Below are 25245 nucleotides of genomic sequence, written 5' to 3' on the forward strand. Positions count from 1 at the left end.
CTAGAGGGGCATCATCTGGTATGTTCCTTAGAAAGCTCATTCAGATGTCAGTGTTGTGAAGAATGAGTAGGGTCAGAGAAAAGGCAGGAGGACCAAGCAGGAAACTCTTATTATTCAGGCAAGAGATCTTAGCTGAGCTAACATGGTGGTCGTGGGAATGGAAAGGGTGAAATGGTTTTGGGAATTATAGAGAAAAAATTAGATTAAAAGGAAGAGCTTTCTGGCTTGAGTCACTGGGAGTTTAGCTCTGAGCAGGGAGAGAAGATAAATTTCAGTTAGATCTTCTTCCCCTGCCATACCAGGGGACATTTGGCAAGGAATTCTCCAGCCCCAGATATCAAAAGTGCCAAAAGTGGCAACCCCTGGAGCAGAGGGGAGTGTTGAGAATGAGAAGAGAACTGAGGATGAAATCCTAGAGAACTCCAGCCACTTAGAGGATGAGCAGAAAAGCAGGCACTTCAGGATCCTGAAATGGAATCACCTGGAGAGAAGCCATGGTCTAGGGGAACTTTCTCAGCTTAGGAATATTGGATTGAGTGCTGAAATACAGATTCTAGAATCACAGGCTCTTTGGGGGGACATGATGAGGAAAGGAAGTTGACCAGTTCTCCTGATGAATCCCTCCTCTGCTGTAGAAACATAAGAGACAGAGTTTGATGGGCTGATGGGATAAGCAAAGAACTTTATGAAAAGGGACTTTTCACCTCTACTCACCTTTTCTTAAAGGACATGAATTCCAAGAACATCAAGGAAACCCATGAAATGTTGGGACATGGTCCTTATATATTTTAGAAAAACAGCAGGTTCAAACTCACTGCAGAAGTTCGAGCCCTCTTCAAGTTCCCCCTCCTCAAACAACTGATAGGAAAATGGTAGGTCATTCTGCTCTTTCTCTTGCTCCTCCAATAGAAACTGAAGCTATTTTTTTTTTTCACTCAGGGAGTGGTTTAGATTCAGAATTTCACTGCTGGAAATGGCTTGAAATATTATGTAGTTATCTCTTTTGCTTTATGTTTTACTGATCTAGTGTGGCATCTTTGGAGCTTGAGGTCTATCTACATGTCAAGGTTGGCTTTGCTGTTTTAGGACACCCTGACCTGTACCTAAAAAGACTAAATAGGACTTGACTCCTCTGGTGAATATTGAAATGTATCTGTCTCATTTATCCTTTTAACTTACCATGTTTAATTCATGTTCCTAGAGAAATAAGAAAATGAATTTAAAGCTTTTACTTCATATTGGGCCCACTATAGAGGCCCAATAAATGTCAGTTGTTACTTGTTTAGTCAGCAATTTTAATCCTCAGTCTTGGTCAGGGTCAAAACTAAACTAACTTTGTGGGTCTAAGATTAGGAAAGAAAACAAAAATAACTGCCTTAAATTTAGATTTCAAATTAAATTACGTTTTTAAAGATTAAAGATTAAAGAGAGAGCCCGCACCACTCCTAGAGCTGCCAGAACATGTTTGCATTTTACTAAGGCTATAGGAAAACATATTCTAGAGGCTGTACTGCCTAAAAACTGAGGTACACTCACAACAATAAAGCCTCCCTTTCCTGTGAGTAATGGGGCCAGTAGTTGGTTTTGCTGCCTCTTCCTAATCAAGTAAGAGAAAAGAGAAAATAAAGCATACCTACTTGCTTCCCAGAGAAACAGCTTCTTATTGAACTTAAGTAACAGTCTTGAAGTACATCAAAGATCAAGATTTTAGGCTGCTGGAATGGAAAGGGGGGGAAAATCAGATTGTGGTGTCCAGAAGTTTCTTTGTTTTCTCCCGGATTCCATTCATGCTCGAAAGGGGACTAACCATTTAGAAGAAGGAAGAGGGAATGTTGATAGTGACTAGACATTTCTCAAACTAGAAGATGCTCTTATACTTCTGGGCAGTCTTGTTTATTTCCTGGAGAAGGCACAAGCCAAGTACTCCCCTGGGAAAACTTGAGCCAGAGATAATGTCCAGTAGCCACAATAACAACAACAATAACAACAACAACAAACTTCACACAGTTAGGACTGGGGTGGGGTGGTTTATATAAAGTGTGCACATCCTGTTTCCACATTTACTGTACCATCCCTTGGTCCAACACCACTCACTACTCAGCGCTTCTCATGCCCCCTGCTGGAGAAAGCAAATGCGCTTCAGAATTTGAAGGTAACCAAACTTCCCATTTCCCTCCAACTCCTATCAGTCCGGAAAACCGTAAGGCAGAAGGAGCAAAGAGCCTTTTCTTTCTCTTGAATTTCTCTCCTGTAGCCTCCTCTATGCGGTGTCCAAAAGGACTGCCAGATGCTCTTGATCCGAAGGAAAAGGATTAGGCCAGACTGAAAATGAGGGACTTTGAAGGAAATGCAGGATTCCAGCCCTTGGCTTCAGCCTGGGGAGGTGATGTCACCGCTTCTGCTCGGAGGGGACGGGGGTGGGGCTGCAGAGAGAGAGAGAGCCCGCGCCGCTCCTCCAGCTGCCAAGGGAGCGTTCTGAGCCCACGTCAGGGGAGGTGTCGAGATAAATAGGGTGCCGAAATGGCCATGGCTGGCTGCGCTGGGAGCTGTGGGGTCCGGGACTGGAGCAGCCTGAGCGAGTTTGTGTCTTGGAGGCTGAGCGCTGGCCCTGCTGGTGCTTTTTTAGCTGGACGGTCGAGATTCGCAGCCAGACCCCAGGGCCGCCTGTTGCTGCTGACTGGAGTTTGGGGAGGAAAACTCTTCAGTAACCCGAAGGATTTCCTCTTCGGAGAAGCAACAACGAAAGACTAGCAGGAAGAAAAGGGCACTTTCTGCCTATCTGGATCGCAGCGCAGGAGGGCAGTGCCATGCTCCTCTCCATCCTCGTGGCGTTGTGCCTGTGGCTGCGCCTGGCGCTGGGCGTGCGCGGCGCGCCCTGCGAAGCGGTGCGCATCCCCATGTGTAGGCACATGCCCTGGAACATCACGCGGATGCCCAACCACCTGCACCACAGCACGCAGGAGAATGCCATCCTGGCCATCGAGCAATACGAGGAGCTGGTGGATGTGAACTGCAGCGCTGTGCTGCGCTTCTTCCTCTGTGCCATGTATGCGCCCATCTGCACCCTGGAGTTCCTGCATGACCCTATCAAGCCTTGCAAGTCCGTGTGCCAGCGCGCGCGCGACGACTGTGAACCCCTCATGAAGATGTATAACCACAGCTGGCCCGAGAGCCTGGCTTGCGACGAGTTACCAGTCTATGACCGTGGGGTGTGCATCTCGCCAGAGGCCATAGTCACCGACCTCCCGGATGGTGAGGCATTGGGAAAGATGGAGGGAGGCCAGGAAGTGCCTGGGGCGTCACCGCCACTTGAGAACTAGGCGGACCACATCTACAGCTGCCAGGGGGTGTTCATAGCACCCTCCCTTGCAGCACCAGCCTCACTTCCCAGGCTTGGAAGAGGTGGGAAGGAATGGCAGAAGACTTTACTTAACAAGACTGGCAAGAATATTTGGCGCTCCATGAAGGGAGGGCGAGGGGAAGATTTTGCTTACAAGGGAAACATTGATAATGTTTTTATTTACAGTAATAGCAGAAATAATAATAGTAGCAAACAGATATTTCTGAGAGTGTGAATCAGTGTTAAACACAGCGCATGTAGCTAGTTTAATGCTTTTACAAGTCCCACTGGGCATTTGGTGCTACTTTTTAAAACTTCTTTCTGAAAGAGCAATAATGGTCTTTACTCCCCATCAGGAGTAGGGTTTGCAATGTAGGCTGTTCCTTGCCAGATACTGACCTTTGTTTCATATTAAAGATGCTACCTAGTGTGGCATCAATTTAGTTAATCCCTTTTCAGCTTCTTTTCTCAATTTGCTGCTTGCTTGCTGCTTTTCTTTCTTTTTTTTATTTTTTATTTTTGGAAGGAGAAGGTCTAAATTCACTTCTTAAAAGGAAACCTAAGAATAACTTTGCCTTCTTGTATCCAGGCTTCCCCTAAGCTAGGTTACACCACATTAAAAGAGATCATGGTGTCACTTTAGAGTCACCTCTGAAGTTATACTTTAGTGGATTGCTCTGAACACAAAGGAGGCGTGGTTAAGTGGAGGGATAAATTAAAAGTCCTCTCTAATTTAGAGTTTTAGAGAAAAAACTTGTATTGTTTGCATTTTATAAATGATAGCAATGCTTGTTTTTGGTTGTGCAACTCTGCACTGTTGCTGCACTGCAAAATGTGCAGTGAGGATTTGAAAATATTCTGATTATTTTGATTAAAGTGTTAGCTTGTAAAATAAATGTTTTACTATTACTTTCAGAGGAAGTGAACTCATTTTTTTTCCTTGTTGGTTACATAGGTGTTCATTCACATCTATTTGTGCTTGGATAGGCAAAGTCTCACCTGAGAGACTTCTTACCTAAGCCTGGGGATGTCATTAGTGAGAAGTAGCTGACACCTGCCATTTTTATTACTAGTAGTAATCTTTTGCACTACTGTATTAGTTTATCTTTTCAAATCCTCTTGTATTCCAGTAGGGGGAACAGACTCAGTCACTGACCACCTTTCATGGCCCTGTTTATGTTTCAGACATGAAGTGGATAGACATCACACCAGACATGATGGTGCAGGAACGGCCCCTTGATGTGGACTGTAAACACCTAAGCCCTGGTAAGTTCTTTCCCCATTGGCTCCCTCTCCTTCTCAGAGTGATTTCTGTATCCCTTATCCAACTTTTTAAAGTTCTCTTTTTTGCCTTTTTTAGATCGGTGCAAGTGCAAAAAGGTGAAGCCAACTTTGGCAACATATCTGAGCAAAAACTACAGCTATGGTAAGTCATCTGCTAAAGCCAGTTACTTGAGACTTGGCAAACTACAAAATTGAAAAGGCCCGATTTGTTAGTCACAAAGTAAAAGGAGGCTTGATGATTCTTCTAGATGATTATGTCGGTTCAGAACAGCAAGATAATTGTTGTAAAACCTCTTGCCTTTCTGGGTAGATCAAAACAAACAAAATAAATTGCCCAGGTGAGAACATTGTTTAAATCATACATTGATCTTGGTGAGAAATGCTGCTCAGCAAATGACCTGTTCCCTTATTCTCGTCCTAAGATTTTATTGCTACAGGAAGGATGGAGATGTGGTCCATGGATTTGACTGAGGTCCAGAAAATTGAGGTCCAGAGGCAAGATAATTAAGACTAGCCCATCTATCTTTTTACCTATAGTAACAAATATTTAAAATCTTAAAAAATTGTGGAGAAATATGTTATAGAATATTATTAGACGAAACTCTATGACTACAGCATTGAAATACTTTAAATGCCCTCCTCTTTCTTATTTGAAAGTACCATTCAGCAGTCTCTTCAAAGGAAAAAAAAAGTCAGTCATAATATTTTAAGTGTTTCAAGTAACTAACTCTACTAGCATAATTTGAAAGTAAATTTAACTAAAACATTTTTTTTTCAAAATGCCTACTTGGGCTATTTTATACTTTGTTGCATATCTTAAGTTATTTTTACTGAAGTAAGAGGAAACTAGGGAAAGATATTCAAGTTACTCTCTAATTTAGTCTTCATATTTCAAATTTAAATTTTATATCAAGCTTAGATTATATAGCATTCACAAAGGTAGGAAAATCATGACTGTTTAGAATGCTGAAAAAATAATCAGAACTTTAGGTATCAGATTTGAGATTATACATAACCAACATGGGTAATTCAACATTCATACACAACAACAACAAAAATACATTATTTCTTTCCACTAGAATTTTTTCTTGAAACCTGTTATGTGTAGATGTTGTCTGACTCTGACCTACTTAGTCCCTCATCTGTCAAAATCCAGGTGCTAATCAGTTTCTCTGCCAAGCTGTTCTCTGGGGTGTCACAGCCTTGGAACTACCTTGATGATGGAACATTTTCTTTTCAACTACTTTTGGCTCCATCTAAGCCAGCTTTCTAGGATGGAATCCAAGAATGACCCATATTAGGTTGATTACAACTCCATAGGAGGCAGTGATAATAGTAAGGAACCAAAGAAGTCAGAATTTAAAACTTGATCAAAGACAGTGACATTAGCAGCCATCTGTAATAACAATTCTACCTCTACTCACCCTGGGCCTTACTTTGTCGATCTGTGAAATTAAAGGATTGAGAACAACAGTCCTCAGAGATTCCTTGCAGTTGTTATGACTCTAATAAATTCTCTCTGTAAAACAGAAGAAGTTGAAGCATCAGATGGGTGATGGAAGGAATACAGACTTTAAAAGTGACTTCGGAGCCTGAGAATGTATGATACTCACTTCAAATCATCACAGGGGAATAAAAACACATAAATATGTTTCTGTGAAATTTTTTGCTGACCTAAGGCAGAACCCAAACTAAAGACTGCCTTTGGCTTGCTTTTCCATCTGGCAGCATGATTCAGAACTTTGTAGACAATGTTGACAGCATGGGATGCCTTGCATTTAGCATATGGGCTTTTGCCTGCATCAGGGCTGCTTGGACCTGACCATAATTATAGGAGTGATTATTTAAGAGAGGCTCAGGAGTTGGCATGAAGGCACCATCCCTAGTTTTAACCCAAGGCTTCAATGACTCTTTTTCAATTTTTAAATTGTAGTTATTCATGCCAAAATAAAAGCCGTGCAGAGGAGTGGCTGCAATGAAGTAACAACAGTGGTAGATGTAAAAGAGATCTTCAAGTCCTTGTCACCCATCCCTCGAACACAAGTCCCGCTCATTACAAATTCCTCCTGCCAGTGTCCACACATCCTGCCCCACCAAGATGTTCTTATCATGTGTTACGAGTGGCGCTCAAGGTAAGCTCAACAGCTGAAGAATATGCACACTGCGCACAGACATATGAAATGCTCTTAGCAGTCATGGCTTTAAAAACAACAGGACAGCACTAGTAGTTCTTGAAAAAGTAGTTTTGAACAGAAGAAGGGGTTTATTACCCCATTTCATTTCATTTCTTTCTTGGCATTTTATATACATATATATATATGTGTGTGTGTGTGTGTGTGTGTGTGTGTGTGTGTGTGTGTGAATTAAATCCTTAGAGAATGAAAGAAAGTAGAAATGTATTTAAATAAAATTTTGGAAAATCAATTTCAGAATTCATTAAGTGATTTCAAAATCATATAAGCAATTTAGTTACTTTGAGGAAGAACAATTCTTCTCTAAACCATTCAATCTTAGTATGAAAAATACTGATTTTGGTTTATTTAATAACTTAAAAGTCAACTCTGGGACTATGACTTCATAAATTTTTTTATGTACACTTCACAATATTTGTTTTATAGAATATTGAATATATATGCACAGATTTTAAAAGGACTCTTTTTTTTAATGGATACTGGGGATTTAATCTAGGGGTAATTTGCCACTGAGCTACATCCTCAGCCCTTTTTTAGTTTTATTTTGAGACAAGGTCTCACTAAGTTGCTTAGGGCCTTGCTAAATTGATTAGGCTGGCCTCAAATCTGTGATCCTCCTGTCTCAGCCTCCTGACTTTCTGGGATTACACACATGCTCCTATACTCCACTGCACCCAAGTTTTTAAGGTGACTTCTGAATCTAGGAATACATGATTGCCAACTCAAGTCATCACAAGGCAAAGTATAAATAAATAAATATGTTACAGCCCAGTTTCCAAGGTGTGCCCCATAACATCCTACAAATACTTTCTAGCAAAATCACTCATTTGTATATAATAAGCAATCCCTTTGATTCTCTACCATCCATGATTCTCTGTTTCTTCTTGGTGTAGCCCAAGATTCCATTCCTCCAAACAGGAAATAAACATTTCCTTTAAAAGTTCACTTGAATGATTTCTCATTCCATATTCTATCAATACCAGTGTACCTCCTCACACGCTGCCTTACATTCTTGGCTTTCAGGCTGTCCTTCCACTTACATGTTGTCTCTGATAGGAAGTCAGCTGTGTTTCTGGGTTTGTGTCTGTTTGCACCTGCTATTGCTAGATGCTAGTCATTAAATTCTATTTGAACAGACAAAGGGGTTTATTACCCCATTTCATTCCAAATTTTTTGGATGGTTGGGATGTATGTCTTCACAAATGGTATTCATGATCTTTTGGAAAAAAGAATCTAGTAAGGGCATGTAAAGGGGATTTTGGAAATAAAAGTGATGAGAGGAGATCTGTCTTAAAAACTTACAAAACTAGTATAAAGCTACACTTGTTGAAACCCATGTGGTTGCTAGAGTAGATGTATAGATAAGTTTTTAAAAAATCTCAAGAGATTTCAAGGCATAAAATGACTTTCTATTATGAAAGAAATGTGGTAAATTGGTAGAAAACAAATGTTATTTAGTAAATGCTGCAAATAAGCTTATTTGCAAAATTAGTGTTTTCACTTTATACTGTACTATAAATTTCAAATAGATTCAATTGATAAATATTTCACAAACTTAATCAAAGATGATGAAATTAGGTGACTAAATATGTGAGATCTGAAAGGTAAGGACTTTGTAAACAAAAAGTTATATAAGAAATTGCAGGGAAAAATATCAATGCACATAATGGACTACATAACACTGTATACTCAAAATAACAAAAATAGACTGGTAAAAGTTGAGAAAAATTCTTGAGGAGGATATGACAAGTTTTGTGACCTTGCTTTATAAAAAGTTCACACAACATTTAAAATGTTGAGAACACAATGTAGAAATATGCATACATAAATCCATACAGCCAAGACCTTGAAGAAATGCAAATAGTAAATAAAGATTGGGGTGGGATGTTTTCTCTCCCATGTGGAAGCTAGGGAGAAAAAGGGAATTAAAAAGGGGGCTCATGAAAATAGAAGGGAGAACAACAGAGTACAGGAAGAGGATGGAAGGGGGTGGGAGGAGGGAAAGAAAAGGGAAAGTACTAAGGAGTGAAACTGAGAAAATTATGTTAATTGCATGGACAACATGTCACAATGAATCCAATATTGTGTATAATTATAATGCATTGATTAAATAAATACGTTTTTAAAATAGTTTTTCCTAGCTGTCAGTGGACCTTTATTTTATTTATATATGATGCTGAGAATCAAACCCAGTGCCTCACACATGCTAGGCAAGTGCTCTATCACTGAGCCATAAGTCCAGCAGATTCATTGTTACCTAATTCTTAATGTTAGTGAGTTGGATGGAAGTACAAACATTTTGAAAACAGTTTGGTACTATGTGTGTAAATCTTTAAATATAAAGTCAAAATCCTTTAACCTAGTTATTCTACTTTCAGAAATCTGTCTTAAGGAAATAATAATCCAGAGCACACTACTATATATAAGGATATTCAACACAACCCTGGTAATAATAGCTAAACAAAAGGAAAAATTCAAGAATAAAGACATGGCTAAATGAATAACCAAAGTTGTAATATTATATTATTTAAAATTAATCTTTGAACTTTTCTAATTATATCAGAAAATGAATATAATGATGAAAGGAAATATACAGTTGGTTGTGAAATACAATGTGCTCTAAAATACATATACATATGTATATATATGTACATGTATATTCTGTGTGTGTGTGTATTTGAAAAGAATGGATTATAGGGATAAGGTTATTGAAACGAATTTTAAATAATTTTCTGCACTTTAAGCTTTTTACTTTTATAAAGTACTAAGATAAATTTATTTCTTTCAGGATGATGCTTCTTGAAAATTGCTTAGTTGAAAAATGGAGAGATCAACTTAGTAAAAGATCCATAGTAAGTATAATTAGCAATACTCTGAATATGTATGAAAATGCATGTAACTTAAATCAATACAATTTGAGAATTCTTCACATTCTTTATGTCCAAGCTCTCATGGGAACTGGTAATAGTATCTGTCTTTTGAATAAGTAATTAAGTATAGGTATTAATATTTGGAATTTTTATCAGAAATCTATCATTCAGCTTCAGAGTTGGTTTTTGTGTTCAATTATAATGTACTTTTATTTCTAAATTAAATTATTCTTTGGTTTTCTTATTGTATTACAATATAATTGTTTTATCAAATAAGATATTGAGTAGAGTTAATAATACCTACTGGGATTAAAACCAACATATAGGGATGCAATCATCTAGTTCAAAAATTTATACCATCACTATACTACACTGTTTATACCATCACTAAGCAACTCAGTGAGACCCTGTCTCTAAATAATTATACATAGCAAAATCTTTCTCTATTTAAAATATTGTAAGGTTATTATAAAAAAAACACAGATAACCAAATCCATGATTTTAGCGGTAACACCATAGAGATACCAATAGTTCAGTTAAAGGAATAAGCATAGTTTTTTTGCCTCAAGATGAGAAATCAGGTAATTGGTTTGAAACTTTCAAAGCATCTCCTCTCTTGAAGGTAAGTTTAGACATATTTAGGAGAATTCATGTTTTCCAATTCACAGAAGGGACTGCTCCTGCCCATATTCTTTTAATTTGAATGAATAAGAATTCTCAGGCAAGGCAAAAATATATATTAATTGACTTATGGAGAATGTAGTTACAACACAGCATCCCCTACTCAGAACATGTCTGAATAAGAGCATGCTCAGTGCTACTAGAAAGAAATTGCTCTATTAGCAGAATTGGTTTCCTGACTTCCAAGACAACAGTAATCTAAAGACATCAATGGAAAAGGCAAGTTGGCCAAAGGACCTAATGTTGCTGAGAGAGAGAAAAAAAAAAAAAAAGCTTTCAAGAATCACAGTTTGGGCGGCAAATGTTCCAATATACTTTCCCATGTGAAAGCAACATGCAATAATGAGTTTGGTATTCTAGAACATACTAGAATTATGTCCTAGGAGACTGTTTTCCTTTTCATTACATTTCTAGTGCCTGCTCAAATTTTTGCTGAATGAAATATACTCTAACAAGAAAGGAACAGGAAAATATGTATTATAATATAAAGCAGTGTCTATTCAAGTGGATTGATTTTCAGTTGTTACTGTGTAGAAATGTTGCATTATAGGGCTGGTGGTCAAAACCTGTGGGTGCGGGTCTGGGTCCCTGGAGACAGTGGGTGAACTTAAATCTTGGTTCAAGTATTTACCAACTATATGGCCTTCTGCAGATAGTCTCTGTGTGCTTATTTTCTGTTCATGACAGTGTTGCCGACTTTGTGAGTTTCAAAGAAATGAACACATGTTGACTTCTCCATATATTGGGCACTTTCCAATTCACCTGGTATTTGACAAGTGTTTAACACTTAAATCCAGTGGCTATTATAATTGTCATTGTCATGATATTATAGTGAAACCTTTGCACTGACCAAAAAAAAAATTGCACTTGTAAATGCTAATACTAGTTTAACATCAAAAGAGGTATGATTTTGGGCACAGTGCAGTGGCGCATGCCTTTAATCCTAACAGCTCAGGAGGCTGACGCAGGAGGATCTCGAGTTAAAAGCCAGGTTCAGCAAGAGTGAGGTGCTAAGCAACTCAGTGAGATCCTGTCTCTAAATAAAATACAAAATAGGCCTGGGGATGTGGCTCAGTAGTTAAGTGACCCTGAGTTCAATCCCCTGTACCAAAAAAAAAAAAAAAAAAAAAAAAAGAGGTGCGATGTATTTCACAGTCATCTTTGCAAATTTTGCCTCCCAGCAGTGGGAAGAGAGGCTGCAGGAACAGCAGAGAACACTTCAGGATAAGAAGCGAACTGCCGGACGCACCAGTCGTAGTAATCCACCCAAACCAAAGGGAAAACCACCCGCTCCCAAACCAGCCAGCCCTAAGAAGAATATTAAAGCTAGAAGTGCCCAGAAGAAAACAAACCCCAAAAGAGTGTGAGCTGACTGATGTCCTAAATGGAGACTTCCTTACTGATGAGGCCAGGCCTTGCCTGGGACAGCCTGTGTAAGGCCACGTGCCCCTTGCCTTAACGACTCACTGCAGTGCTCTACATAGACACATCTTGCAGCATTTTTTTCTTAATGATAGGCTTCAATTTCTATTTCTAAGGCACCACAAGCCATACTGATAGGTTTGCCCTTTGGTATGGAAGGTGTAATAAATAAAGTTGGTTGAAAGCGTTTTGCATTCAGAGTAGTCTGTGTGCATATTCTATGTGATTTCCATGTGGAGGAAATATGCTTTTGTTCTTAGAATCTGACCTAATATGAGTGTTGTAAAACTAATGCCGTATTTCAAATGAAGTGCTGATTTTTTGGACAAAATATTTGGTTTCTGCTAAAATGTTAACAATATTTGAAAATGTGATGGAAAACACAATGCTTCTGAGGAAAGCAAGAGAAATGGATGTTTAAAAGATCTTTATGTGTTTAATGTCTGCACAAAGATTTTTGTGATGAAGGCAGATTTTTGAAATACCTAGAGAAGGAAGACTTCCAGCTTTGTTTTTTAGGTAAAAGCTCTTTAAAAAATCTAAAATAATAACAAACAAATAAATAAAAAGGAGAAGCAGAGAGACAATGCCTGGATTCTTGTTTTCTGGTTACCTGCTGTGTTGAAGATGCTCTGATCTCAGAGTCATGATACTTCTTGTCAGTACTCTCCAAGCAGCACCAGAAACAGTGAGTTGGTTTGTCCCATTACGATTTAGGTCCCAATGAGTGGGTCAACCCTCAAATATTTTACACCCACCAGAGATATAATGCTCATCCCCCTTCCCAATACATCCATGGATCAGGATTGCCAAACCAGGGAAAATGTTCTCCCTGCAATTGCTGGTGCTCACTGCAGGGCCTGTGGGTTCTCAACCTGCTGATTCTCAGCCTGCTATGGCATGGCCACCACAGCTCTGTGTTTGGGGAAGAGGACAGAGGCCACTTGCCCACTTGTTCTACTATGTATGGAATTAGTGGAAAACATCTGAAATCTTAAGACTGATTTCTCCTTTAGATTGGCCATGGTCCTTACTTCTTAGGAGAGGGGTAATTAAATGAGTTTTTACAAGATCTTTAATGAGATGACTTAATCTCTCTACTCTGTGTGTTTGATTAACCCCTAAAGATTAACCAGACCACTGTGTGGTTTTTATGAAAAGGTTGAACATAAGCATAGCACTCACTGAGGGTGACTTCACACTTCTAAATATCCTTGACCTACATGATAGTACTTAATTATTCACCAGACTAATGCCTACTACAGAGTCAGTCCTGACCTCTGACCACTTGAAGGAATATCATCAGCTCTATTCATAATACGGTTTCACTTTAATTCAACTATTCTACTATCCATACTTTTATTAATATATTAACAGTACATTGTTGATAATGAAATATATTCTAAGAAAGCATATTTCAAGGCTATACACATTGATTGTTCAAAATGGTCTAAAATAAGTGTATTGTTTAATGAACATGTGTTACTTTTTAAATTTTTTTTTGAACCCTGGAGCACTTAACCACTGAGCCACATCCCCAGCCCATTTTACATTTTATTTTGAGACAAGGTCTTGCTAAGTTGCCTAGGGCCTCACTAAATTGCAATCTTCCTATCTCAGCCTCAAGAGCCACTGGGATTACAGGAATGCACCGCTGTGTCTGACCATGTGTTAATTTTATAATTACAGGATGCCTCAAAAATAACATCAAAGATGCAGAATGTAGTATGGTTTAAAGTCACGCAGACATGCAAACCTGAAAACTATTATATTGATCATGTGTGTTAGTCTGGGTCCTTGGAGAAGCAGGTGCCAAAACAGAATTAAATGCAAAAGAATTCTAGTAGAGGAAATGCCTGAGGCAGAGAAAGGGAAGGGAACCAGATAGGGCTGGGAGCACAATGCATGGCCACCTTGACTAAATGAGATGGGAAACTTTGGGTGGAAACATTCCAGATTGCAGTCGTCTCCAAGGACAGTTTGGCAAGGCTATTCTTGAATCAAAGTCACCCATTAAGGAGTCCCTCATCTTCCTGGGACAGCTCTTCCTAGGCAGCCTCCTGTTATGTCATCATTGAGGGAACAAAGTATAGTACTACAATCCAGGATTTCAGAATGCTGCAGTTGGACACTTGGGCTATGGCCCATGTGGATGGTCCTGTGATTCCGATTCTCATGATCATCACAATATGATAATCATAAAAATCTTAAAAGTTTACCACCATGTTTTCCATCATAATGTATAAAGCAGTGGTGTCAACAAAATGTCCCTGTTGATGTGAGTAATTGACTTCTACACTATTTGAAACCTTAGATGTTAAAGATGCATGTCTTTAAGCTTTTTAATGTATTTTTGGTTCAAGTTTTTTGAAGAGTGAACAGACTGATCAAAACTATGGAGCTCCCAGTACTTATTTGCTCTTCTACCTAAGAGATTTCTCTTTCTACTGGAATGTAAGGAAATATTTTTAAGAGGCAACTAAAGGCAGTAACAAAGTCCATGAAATGTGCAGTTTTGCCTTTATAGATTCAGACAGCACAAGCGTGAGCCTAATATCTTTAGTGGTGATATTTACACGAGAGAACAGTTTTACAATTAGATAATTCTAAAATACACTACAGTGACACGTAGATGAAAATTATTTTATAACAGCAATCTCAGGTCTCTTTGGTGACACACTTTGAAAAGAGAAAAGCTCATATTATATTAGCAATTAAATTTAGCTAAAAGAAAAGCCTCAAACCCAGAGGGCAGTTACCAAATCTTACAAAACAGTTAAGAACTTGAATAACATAACGAGGTGTAAAGAACTGAGGTTAAACAAGAAATGGAATTATTAATAAAATCCCATCGTGGTTCCAAAGGAAATGTAAAATACCATTGATGAAGCAAACTGGTGGATTTTAAAAATTCATTAATATACTTAAGCTTCTAATAATTTTGAATATTTATTATGTCATTGAAGTATCTCCGCAGCTGAAAATCACATGGATAATTGCTGAGTCAATTTTCTGCCTTTACTAAAAGCATAATTTTTTTTTTTTTTTTTGGTGGTACTGGGTGGGGAATTGAACCCAAGGCCTTGTGCAAGCTATAACCTCAGCCTCTAAAAGCATAAAAATCTGAACACATATTCATTAAACAATACACTTCTAATGAATGAGCAAGTTTAAACAGTTCAGGCAGGCATCAGTGTCAGCGAATCCAACCCAGTGGGCAGAAAAGGCACCAGGAGACCCAGCCTAAGTGCCTTCAAATTTAGGATAGTATATTTTACAAATATGTCGATTTTATGCAGGGTGCCTCCTTACAGGGAACTGGATCCAAGGAAGTCCAGAGTTAAGTTCCAACCAAGAATGCTTCATGTATTCTGTCTTGGAAAGGGGTTGGAGAGACTACAATTTTGGGGGATCTTAAATGTCCCTCAAGGGCCCATGTGTTAAAGGCCCGGTCCCTGGTCTCTAGTCCATGGTGTTATTGGGAAGTGGTGGAGTCTTCAGGAGGTGGGGCCTACTGGAATAAACTTAGATTGTTGGGAATGTTCCCTCTAAGTGTGTGTTAGGATTCCCACCTGTTTGTTTATTTATTTATTTAAGCAGCCTTGTTCCTCCATGTGCTCCCCATCATAATTTGCTCCCTTGCCACAAGCTTAAGCAATGGGGCCAATAGATCAAGGACTGATACCTCTGAAACCCTGAACCAAAATAAACCTTTTCTCTTTTAAAGTTGATTATCTTTAGTATTTTGTTATAGTAATAGAAATCTGACTACCCCAGGGATTTAGTACAGTCATCAAAGGGACTTTGGATTCAGTATCAAGGTACATGGCTAAGCAAAGACTCAAGGATGGGGATCATTTTACCTAAAGGAATTTATAAGATTCCAGAACCCAACTATGTTTGGCAGTTGGGATAGAGGTACTTCCTGCATAGGCACCCCCTTTCCTTTCTCAGTCTGTCCCTGCATTTGAATCCACTTCCGATCCTCACTATCCTGTGTACTTCCTCATGCTGACAAGTGTCAGTTCAGAGCTCCCACATGTTCCCACCTATTTTGCAGTCCTCACTTCTTCAGCCACAACAACTTCTTTGTTGCATTTTCTGCCTAAAGACCAGCTAAAATTCAAGACCAGGCTGCTGAGTGGTGGCTCTGAGAACTTTTCAGCCTTTTCTAACATTTTTCTCATAGGGGCATATTTATAGGCATTGCAAACAGAAGATATTTACAAGTACTGCAAATCCCATCCCCATAGGTCTGCCTCACAGCACCATATCCCACTCACTAAATTCAATCCCCTCAAGATTCAGAATAACACGAGTTAAGGCTGAATTGAACAAGTCTCTTTGGGCATTATTGGATTTCTGATTATTCACCTCTATCCAAAAGAAGTGACCTTTCTCTGTCTTGTATATAAAATCTTCATTCTGAAGGAGTCACCCATGTACACAACTGAGTGTAGAGTGCCATCTGCTGGTGAAGTTTAATATTACTGTTATAGAAGTTTTCAGAATTCTGCACCATCCTTGATGAAGTAACAGTGTCAGGCCATGTGAAACAGCAGATGACAGTACTCAATTTGAAGGAGGCAGAGAGGTGAAGAAAATTAAGAAGGTGGAGATTTCTTTTTTTTTTTGAGAGAGAGAATTTTTTTTTTAATTTTTATTTTTTATTAGTTGCTCGAGGCAATACAATGATCTTGACATATCATACATTTGATTCAAATGGGGTATGAATTATCATTTTTTCACGTGTACAGGTTGCAGGATCACATTGGTTATACAGCCAGGTATATACATACAGCCATACTAGTGTCTGTTGTATTCTGCTGCCCTCCCTATCCTCCCTTCCCCTCCCCTCCCCTCCCATCACCTCTCTCTACCCAATCTACTATGACACAGTTCTCTAAGAGAGAGAATTTTTAATATTTATTTTTTTTAGTTTTTGGTGGACACAACATCTTTATTTTTTTTATTTTTATGTGGTGCTGAGGATTGAACCCAGAGCCCTGCGCATGCCAGGCAAGCGTGCTACCACTTGAGCCACATCTCCAGCCCATGTGGTAGAGATTTCTTACTATGCTTATTTCTCTGCATAATTTAAAGGAAGCCAATGATTGATTTGACTTTTTAAAAAAATGCATGAAGTGCGTAATCTATAACTAATATTAGATGGTCAAAGATTGTATTTAGATTTTGTTAATATTAGGATTTAGAAGGTAGGATGGAATGTTAATCATACAATGTGACCTTAATTCACTTGATGTCCACTATGCTCTCTTGAGTGGAATGAAAAGGAGGCTGTCCCAGCAGTCCTAGCTAGCATACTGGGAAGTGCACACAACACTGTACATAAGCTTAAGAGTGGACCACTGCAGCAAACATCCAGACTACATCCCCAGATGGGGGAAAATCAAGATTAATAAAAACTTTGATTTTTTAATATTTTCTATTCCTGTAGATATTTTCATCATCTTACCATCACGACCCTGTAGTGAGATCACAAATTACGTAAATCTCTATCTATAAGTCATCTTCTCAGAATTTCATGCTGGAAAGTCTAGAGCCAAATTCTGACCAACTGCTAAATCTATCCTAGGGCTTTGTGTTATGCATTTTGCATGTTATTCCTCCCTAGCCTTCATTTTATCTATGCTATACTCTTTTACCCCGTATTCCATACTCCTCTCAAGATATTATGTCATGAGCATTTATATATTATAAGCTACCTTATCCATTCTGGAAGATAAGATAAAAATAAACATCCAGATTTGTTTGGGGAGGCTAAAGTTTTATTGTTCATAACCATGCATTTTTTCATCTTGAGATGAGGATTTCCTCCAAACAAGGGCTTTCTTATTATTCCTCCCAGGAAGCTGTGACACACAATTATATGATGATGTGAACCTAGGCATTATCTTCTTACAGTTCTACAAAAAGAAAGAATACATTTAATAAAGTCAATGTCAACGCTTTATGATAATTGTAAAGCAGCTAGAGTTTCCATACTGAAGTCTTGAACAAAAATTCCCTGACATGTGGTATAATCACAGAACTTAGGAAGTGGGTCCTTTTATTTTATTTATTGATTTAAAAAATTACAGCAGAATGTATTACAATTCTTATTACATATATATCACAATTTTTCATACCTCTGTATATAAAGTATGTTGACACCCAATTTGCATCTTCATACATGTACTTTGGATAATGATATCCATCACATTCCACCATCCTTACTAATCCCCTGCCTCTTCCCTTTCCATCCTACCCCTCTGCCCTATCTAGAATTCATCTATTCCTCCCATACTCCCCCTCCCTACTCCACTATGAGTCAGCCTCCTTATATCAGAGAAAACATTCGGCATTTGTTTTTTTGGTATTGTCCAACTTCACTTAACATTACCTTCTCCAATGCCGTCCATTTACCTGCAAATGCCATGATTTTATTCTCTTTTATTGCTGTGTAATATTCCATTATGTATATATGCTACATTTTTTTATCCATTCATCCACTGAAGGGCATCTAGGTTGGCTCCACAGTTTAGCTATTGTGAATTGTGCTGCTATAAACATTGATGTGGCTGTGTCCCTGTAGTATGCTGTTTTTAAGTTTTTTTGGATATAGTCTGAGGAGAGGGCTAGCTGGGTCAAATGGTGGTACCATTCTCAGATTTCCAAGGAATCTCCATACTGCTTTCCATATTGGCTGCACCAATTTGCAGTACCATCAGCAGTGTATGAGTGTCTTTTTCCCCCACATCCTCACCAACACTTATTGTTGTCTTCATAATAGTTGCCATTCTGACTGGAGTGAGATGATACAGTAGTTTTGATTTGCATTTCTCCAATTGCTAGAGATGATGAGCATTTTCTCATATATTTGTTGATTGGTTGTATATCCTCTTCTCTGAAGTGTCTGTTTAGGTCCTTGGCCCATTTGTTGATTGGGTTATTTGGTTTTTTTGGTGCTTAGCTTTTTTAGTTCTTTATATAGAGATTAGTGCTCTATCTGATGTGTGAGGGGCAAACATTTGCTCCCAGGATGTAGGCTCTCTGTTCACCTCACAGATTTTTTTTTTCTGAGAAAAAAACTTTTAATTTGATTTCATCCCATTTATTGATTCTTGGTTTTAATTCTTGTGCTATAGGAGTCTTATTAAGGAAGTTGGGGCCTAATTCCACATGATGAAGATTAGGGCCTACTTTTTCCTCTATTAGACGCAGAGTCTCTGATTTAATACCTAGGCCCTTGATCCATTTTGAGTTAAGTTTTGTGCATGATGAGAGATAGAAGTTTAATTTCATTTTGTTGCACATAGATTTCTAGTTTTCCCAGAAAAGATGCTATCTTTTTTCCAGTGCATGTTTTTGGCACCTTTGTCTAATATAAGACAATTGTAATTTTGTGGGTTGGTCTCTGTGTCCTCTATTCTGTACCATTGGTCTACCAGTCTGTTTTGGTGCCCATAACATGCTGTTTTTTGTTTTAAACCTATACATCATTCCGTTCATCATCAAGGATTTAAAAAGCAAATAGTGGCCATTTCCTGCTCCCCCTGGCTGCTGTGTCTTGGAATCTGCCATGATGAAGACCTCTGTGCTCTTAGGCGGGTCCTTCCTCCTTTCTCTGATATTTTAGAATTCTTCTGGACTCAAACGAGCAGGGACCTGGATCTGTTCTGATGATTGACTGACAGAATGAAAAGAAGGCCCTTTCATAATGACACAGAAGTTAAAATGGGTGACATTAGCCTGGAAGATGATTGTCCAGTAACAAGGATGCTCTCATTCAACTTTGAGTTTTCTTATCCTATCATTTACTGTGGGATCAATAAATTTGTGTTCCAAGGGAATGATGTCTTCAGATCATTTAAGGTCAATCACAGATCAACACTGAATATCACCTATACATTTCAGGTGCTGTGCTTTGTGAATAGGCTTCAATTCTCATCTCTGATGCCTTTTGGAATGAATGGGTATGATGCCAAATATGTTGGGTAATAGCTTTGAAGTGACAAAAGAAGGGCAACCATTGTCAGCCCCCTTGACAAGCAAAGCATGTTAACCTAATTTTAGCAGTTACAATAAGGTTCGAGTATTCATGAATCCCTGGACCAATAGTGCCTGTGTAATGACTTCCTTTCTTCCCTGAGTTCTAGGAGCAAGTGGTGCACCCTCATCTGGGATTCAGTTTTGGTATTACTGTTGTTCTGTCTTCCCAAGATGAGTACCAATATGTGCTCTCTTTTAAAATAACCCTTCTGGAAGTTTTGGATAGTCTACATCTCTAAAATGGGATGTTTAAACATTTTAAATGAGTTAACTGGAAGTGGCATTACCATCGCAACTTTGTATGTGAAGTCAAGTTCATAATAAAGCTGCTACCATATGAAAAATAAACAAATAGAAAGTAGTAAGGTAGTAAACAAATTTCTGCAATAGGGTTAAAAAAATATAAACTTGTCAGTAAGCACAGCATTCTACCCCCATCAATTCAAGGACTCGAGGTTGACCCACAGGTCCAGCAGTGAATTGGAAGGAGCTGAGGAAGACAACAGCACTGACCATGTGGCTCTTCACTGGACACATGGAGAGGCTGGAGTGGGAAGGATTGGGCATGGACTGGGGAAGCAGCTCCAGTTCCAGGGGGTCCAAAGGACTCTGAGAACAAAGAAGCCCATGAAGAGTCTGACAGATTTATTGTTAGTGTCGCTATATTTTATATGAAAGAAAAATTTGCTCTATTTTTATCTCTTGAACAACATTATTGAAAACTTACTCTTAAGTGTCATGGCTACGTGAAGTTAGCCAATCCCTAAAAAACAAATGCCAAATGTCTTCTCTGATATAAGGGGGTGACTCAAAATGGTGTAGGGAGGAAGAGCGTGAGAAGAAGATAACCTCTAGATAGGGAAGAGAGGTGGGAGGGAAAGGGAGAGAAAAGGGCAATTGCATGGATGGTGGAAGGAGACCCTCATCATTAAACAAAATACATGTATGAAGGTGTGAGGAAAAAAAAAGAATAATGTTAACTTACATTAGAAAGAGAGAAGTGATGGGAGGGGAGGGGAAGGGGGGGAAGGGAAGGACAGCAGAATAAAATAGACATAATTATTGCTGTATGTATATACATGACTGCATGACCAATATGATTCTGCAACCTGTACACGCAGAAAATAAGAAATTATACCCCATCTGATTCAAATGTATGATATTTCAAGATCATTGTACTGTCATGTGTAACTAATTAAAACACATAATAAAAAAGAGTCATGAAATAGGAATCACATGCATCTTTCTTTAAAAACCATCATAAGAATAGCCTAATTTTCCATCATTTGGGGAAGCATTTTTAGGTGCTATTGCAAGGGATTCTTGTGTTTCTCTAAGGCACCATTCTTCTTTATTTTACTTTATTTTTTACTATTTTAATCATATACATATATGCATGTATGTACATTATGTATGAAATAAGTTTGCCATTGCAACCACTTATATGTATAAATAAGTGGTGTTAATTACATTCACATTTTTTGTAACTATTACCATAATCTATTTCCAAAATTTTTCATCACCCAAAAAAGAAACTTTGCTTTTCACCAAGAAATTTCTTTTTCCTTCGCTCCAGGAAGTAACCTACAATCTACTTCCTATCTCTCTGGTTGCCTTTTCTAAGTAACTCACAGGCTGAAATCATTCAGTTTCTGTCCTTTTGTGTATGGCTTATTTCATATAGCAAAATGTTTTCTTTTTTGTAATCTGCATTTTAAAAAATTTTTTACTTGTTCTTTTTAAATATACATAAAAGTAGAGTGCATTTTGGCATATTATACACACATGGAGTACATGACTTATTCTAATTAGGTTATACATGATGTGGAGTTTCACATGTCACTTATTCATATATGAACATAGGAAAATTATGTCCAATTCATCCTAATGAATTTCTAATCCCAACCCCTTCTCTTTATTCCCTTTTGTCTAATCTAGTGAACTTCTATTCCTCACCCACACACACTCCGTTGTGTGTTAGCATCCACATATCAGAGAGAACATTTGGCCTTTGGTTTTTTGGGATTGGCTTATTTCATTTAGCATGATAGTCTCCAGCTCTGTTCATTTACTGTACTTTCAATCTTCTTTATGGCTGAATAATATTCCATTGTGAATATATATACCATATTTTCTTTATCCATTCATCTGTTGAAGGGTACCTAGGTTGGTTCCAAAGCTTAGCTATTGTGAATTTAGCTACTATAAACATGGATGTATCTATATCAGTGTAGTATGCTGATTTTAAGACCTTTGGGTATATGTCAGGGAGGGGGATAACTGAATCAAATGGTGGTTCCATTCCAAGTTTTCTGAGGAATGTACATACAAGAAAAATGTTTTCAAGGTTCATCCACCTCATGTTATGCATCAACAGTTCGTTCTCTTTTGTGGCTGAATGTTTCCTTGTATGGATGTATCACATTTTGTTTACTCATTCACCTGTTCATGGACATGGTTGTTACTGCCTTTTTGCTATTGTGAATAATTTTTCTATGAACACTGTCATATAAATACACATTTGAATCCTGTTTTCAGTAATCTTGTGTAGGCATCTACTAGTGGAACTGCTAGGTCAAATGATAATTATGCTTAATTTTTTGAGGAACTGCCAACTATTTTCCACAGCAACTACCTGGTTTACACTTCTGCCAGCTGTGTTCCAAGGCACCCATTCATCCACATTATCACTACAGTTGCTGTTTCTCTCTTTTTGTTTCATTTCATTCATATATTAATATACATGATATTTTAGATTTTCTAGACAAAAGGTCTTGTTATCTGCCAATTTTATTTTTCTGCCATTTTGCTTTTCTTTTCCAATTTATTGTATGTATTTTTTTATTTTATTTTTGTCTAATTGTCCTCCTTAGAGTTTCCAATACTATGTTAAATAGAAGTAACAAAAGTGAAAATCCTTGTGTTCATTATCTTAAAGAAAAATATTTTAGCCTCTTAGATCTGAATGTAACATGAGCTGCATAATTTTCATACATGGCATTAATCATATATTGAGGAATTTCTTTCTATTTCTAGTTGATTGGTCATTCTCGTTTTTGGTTGCTAGATTTTTGTTGAGTGCCTTTTTCTGCATAATTGAAGTGATATCTGTCTTCATTCTATGAATGTGGTATATTTCACTAGATAACTATCAAGTGTTGAACCATCTTTGCATTATGGAGATAAATGTCACTTGTTCCTGGTATTTTTGTGTTTGTCTTTGTACCTGAAGTGACTCTTCTGTAGCAACATAAACAGGGATCATAAACTTTAATTAATTCTTCAAATCTCTGCCTTTAAGGTGGAGAATGCATTGCTCTTATCTTTGAAGTAACTCCTGATCAAAGTGATTTATTTCTGTTTTCTGTGGGTCCTACAAGGTTTTTCTTCCTCCATTCCTCTCTTAATGCCTCAATTTGGGGTTTAGTTGATTTATTTTTGTCATACAACATTTTATTTCTCTTTTATGTAAAATTTTAAAGTTATTTTCTTCATGGTCACCTTGGGAATTACCACTCATATTCCTAAGTCTATATTAATCTAGTTTGAATAATACCAACTTAATTTCAAAATTAGATCCCCCTCCCCTTTATCAGGGTTTGCTCTTGCTGAAGTGTGAAGACTGAGTTTGTGTTCAACAAACTTTGATAAAGTTCCTTAAAAGCCAGCTTAGAAAAGCACCACCATCAAATACCTCTCTGAGTCTCTGTGACTGTCCCTCTGCTGGCCCACTTCTTTAATGCTTAGGCCATTGACAATTCTAATTCCATCTTCACTTCCTGCCTGTACAGAGTCTGTCCATGGACCAGCAGTGAAAACTTAGGGTCTTCTTCGGAGCACACATCTAGTTTGGGGTATGAGCATAGCCTTCCAAATTCTTCAGTGTGCCCTAGTATTCCTGAATGCCCTATTCCCAAGAATACTCTCTCCCCAGCTTTTCTTCCCTGAAGGTAGGTGGTCACTTAATGCCTCAGTCATCTTTGGCCCTAGGTAGTTGTGGGGTTTTCAGTCTCGACAGTGTTTTCAGGCAGTGCCCACTTGCTTTTCCACCTGAGTGATTTTCCAGTGAACTGATTTCTGATTGAAGTCAAGAGGAGTGCCTTGTTCACACAGTTTCTGGAAAGGGTACAGAAATGCCACAATTGTTGGTGAGTGAGATCTTCTCTTTGGAACCAGAAAGTAGAGGGTTTCCCTGGGAATTCAGGCCGCCATCTTTAGGACTGTCAGCTGGTGACACGGTGAGACAGGTCAAGTACAAAGGCCACAGAGCATTCGTGTCATTTTAAGTTGCCTTTACATTGACTACCCACTCTCTTGGTTTCTGGAGATCTTTAGTATCTGGAGTCCTGAAAAAAAAGTTGTTTCTAAAAGCTTTTTATTTCTTCAGTGTTCCTAGAAGGAGGGAAGCTTGGAGCTGCCTTTCTACCATTTTGGTGTCAACCACTCCAACAGATCAATTCAGATATCCTCTACCAAACATGACCAAATCACAACTCAAGGTAGTCCCTTCTAATCTGACCCTCTCTTCTGAATCCTTTCTCTGGGATGGATTAGATTATTTTCTCAGTTACTTAAATTGGGAAGCTTCATCCTTTTTTCCCCCAGTTCAAGTCCTCTCTACAGTGCAGGTTTCTAAGAATTATCTGATCAGCCCACCTCTCTTGTTTCTATATTGATTCAATCTTCTGTAATCTTTCCCATTGACATTGCCATGCATCCTGCTTGCTTAGTGTGATCTCATTCTCCTTTCTGTATCTTATATGCATCTGAACCAAGCACTCATGCTTATCCCTAGCAGCCCTAGAACACACACTTATTTTCTATCTCTTGCTCTTGAATATCCTAGCTTGTTTAGCAAAAGGACTGTGTATATTCAGTCCTGCAACTGTATCCTGCAGACAGCAACACTGAACACTGACCAAAATCCTAACCCTCTGAGTGATATGACAGAGTAGAGGATGCATATTAAGACAAACCAGCATCAAGATACACACACACACACACACACACACACACAAAGCATCAAAAAAAAAATAAAGATGTTAGCCGAAAGACACTGCTAACAGAAGCTATAAACAAAATGCAGCTCTACCGAAAGCTCCCACAGCTGTCAATCATTTGTCACTTGTCATCCCATCAAGTTTGCATTTCCATGGAGGAAACAACCTTTACTCAACTGATTTTGTATATTAACTGAACACACAGTTCAAGCCAGATAATAGGGCACATATCTTATCAATTTTAATGTTCACTGATGGTGTGATCATGCCTTGGTCTTTATTAGAGTGATAGTTATGGAAGAAGCTATACCTTGTTATGTTATATATATTTTATATAAAAATACTTTGTTTCACTATTCTAATATCTGGATAAATCATAGCTTAAATTACAATACTAAGGAAAC

The 25245-nt window shown here is 38.1% G+C and overlaps 1 protein-coding gene across 1 annotated transcript; it reads left to right on the forward strand.

The window, feature by feature from the left end:
• Positions 1–878: 878 nt before the first annotated feature.
• SFRP4 (secreted frizzled related protein 4) lies at positions 879–12283 on the forward strand. Its single transcript, XM_081287119.1, has 6 exons — positions 879–3252; positions 4526–4606; positions 4701–4766; positions 6558–6756; positions 9605–9668; positions 11549–12283. Exons 1-6 carry the CDS (start codon positions 2808–2810, stop codon positions 11732–11734), a joined length of 1041 nt encoding a protein of 346 aa, XP_081143245.1. The 5' UTR covers positions 879–2807; the 3' UTR covers positions 11735–12283.
• The last annotated feature ends 12962 nt before the right edge of the window (positions 12284–25245 follow it).

This window comes from Spermophilus citellus, assembly GCF_964194105.1.
Source record: "Spermophilus citellus genome assembly, chromosome: 3".
Classification (NCBI taxonomy): domain Eukaryota; kingdom Metazoa; phylum Chordata; class Mammalia; order Rodentia; family Sciuridae; genus Spermophilus; species Spermophilus citellus.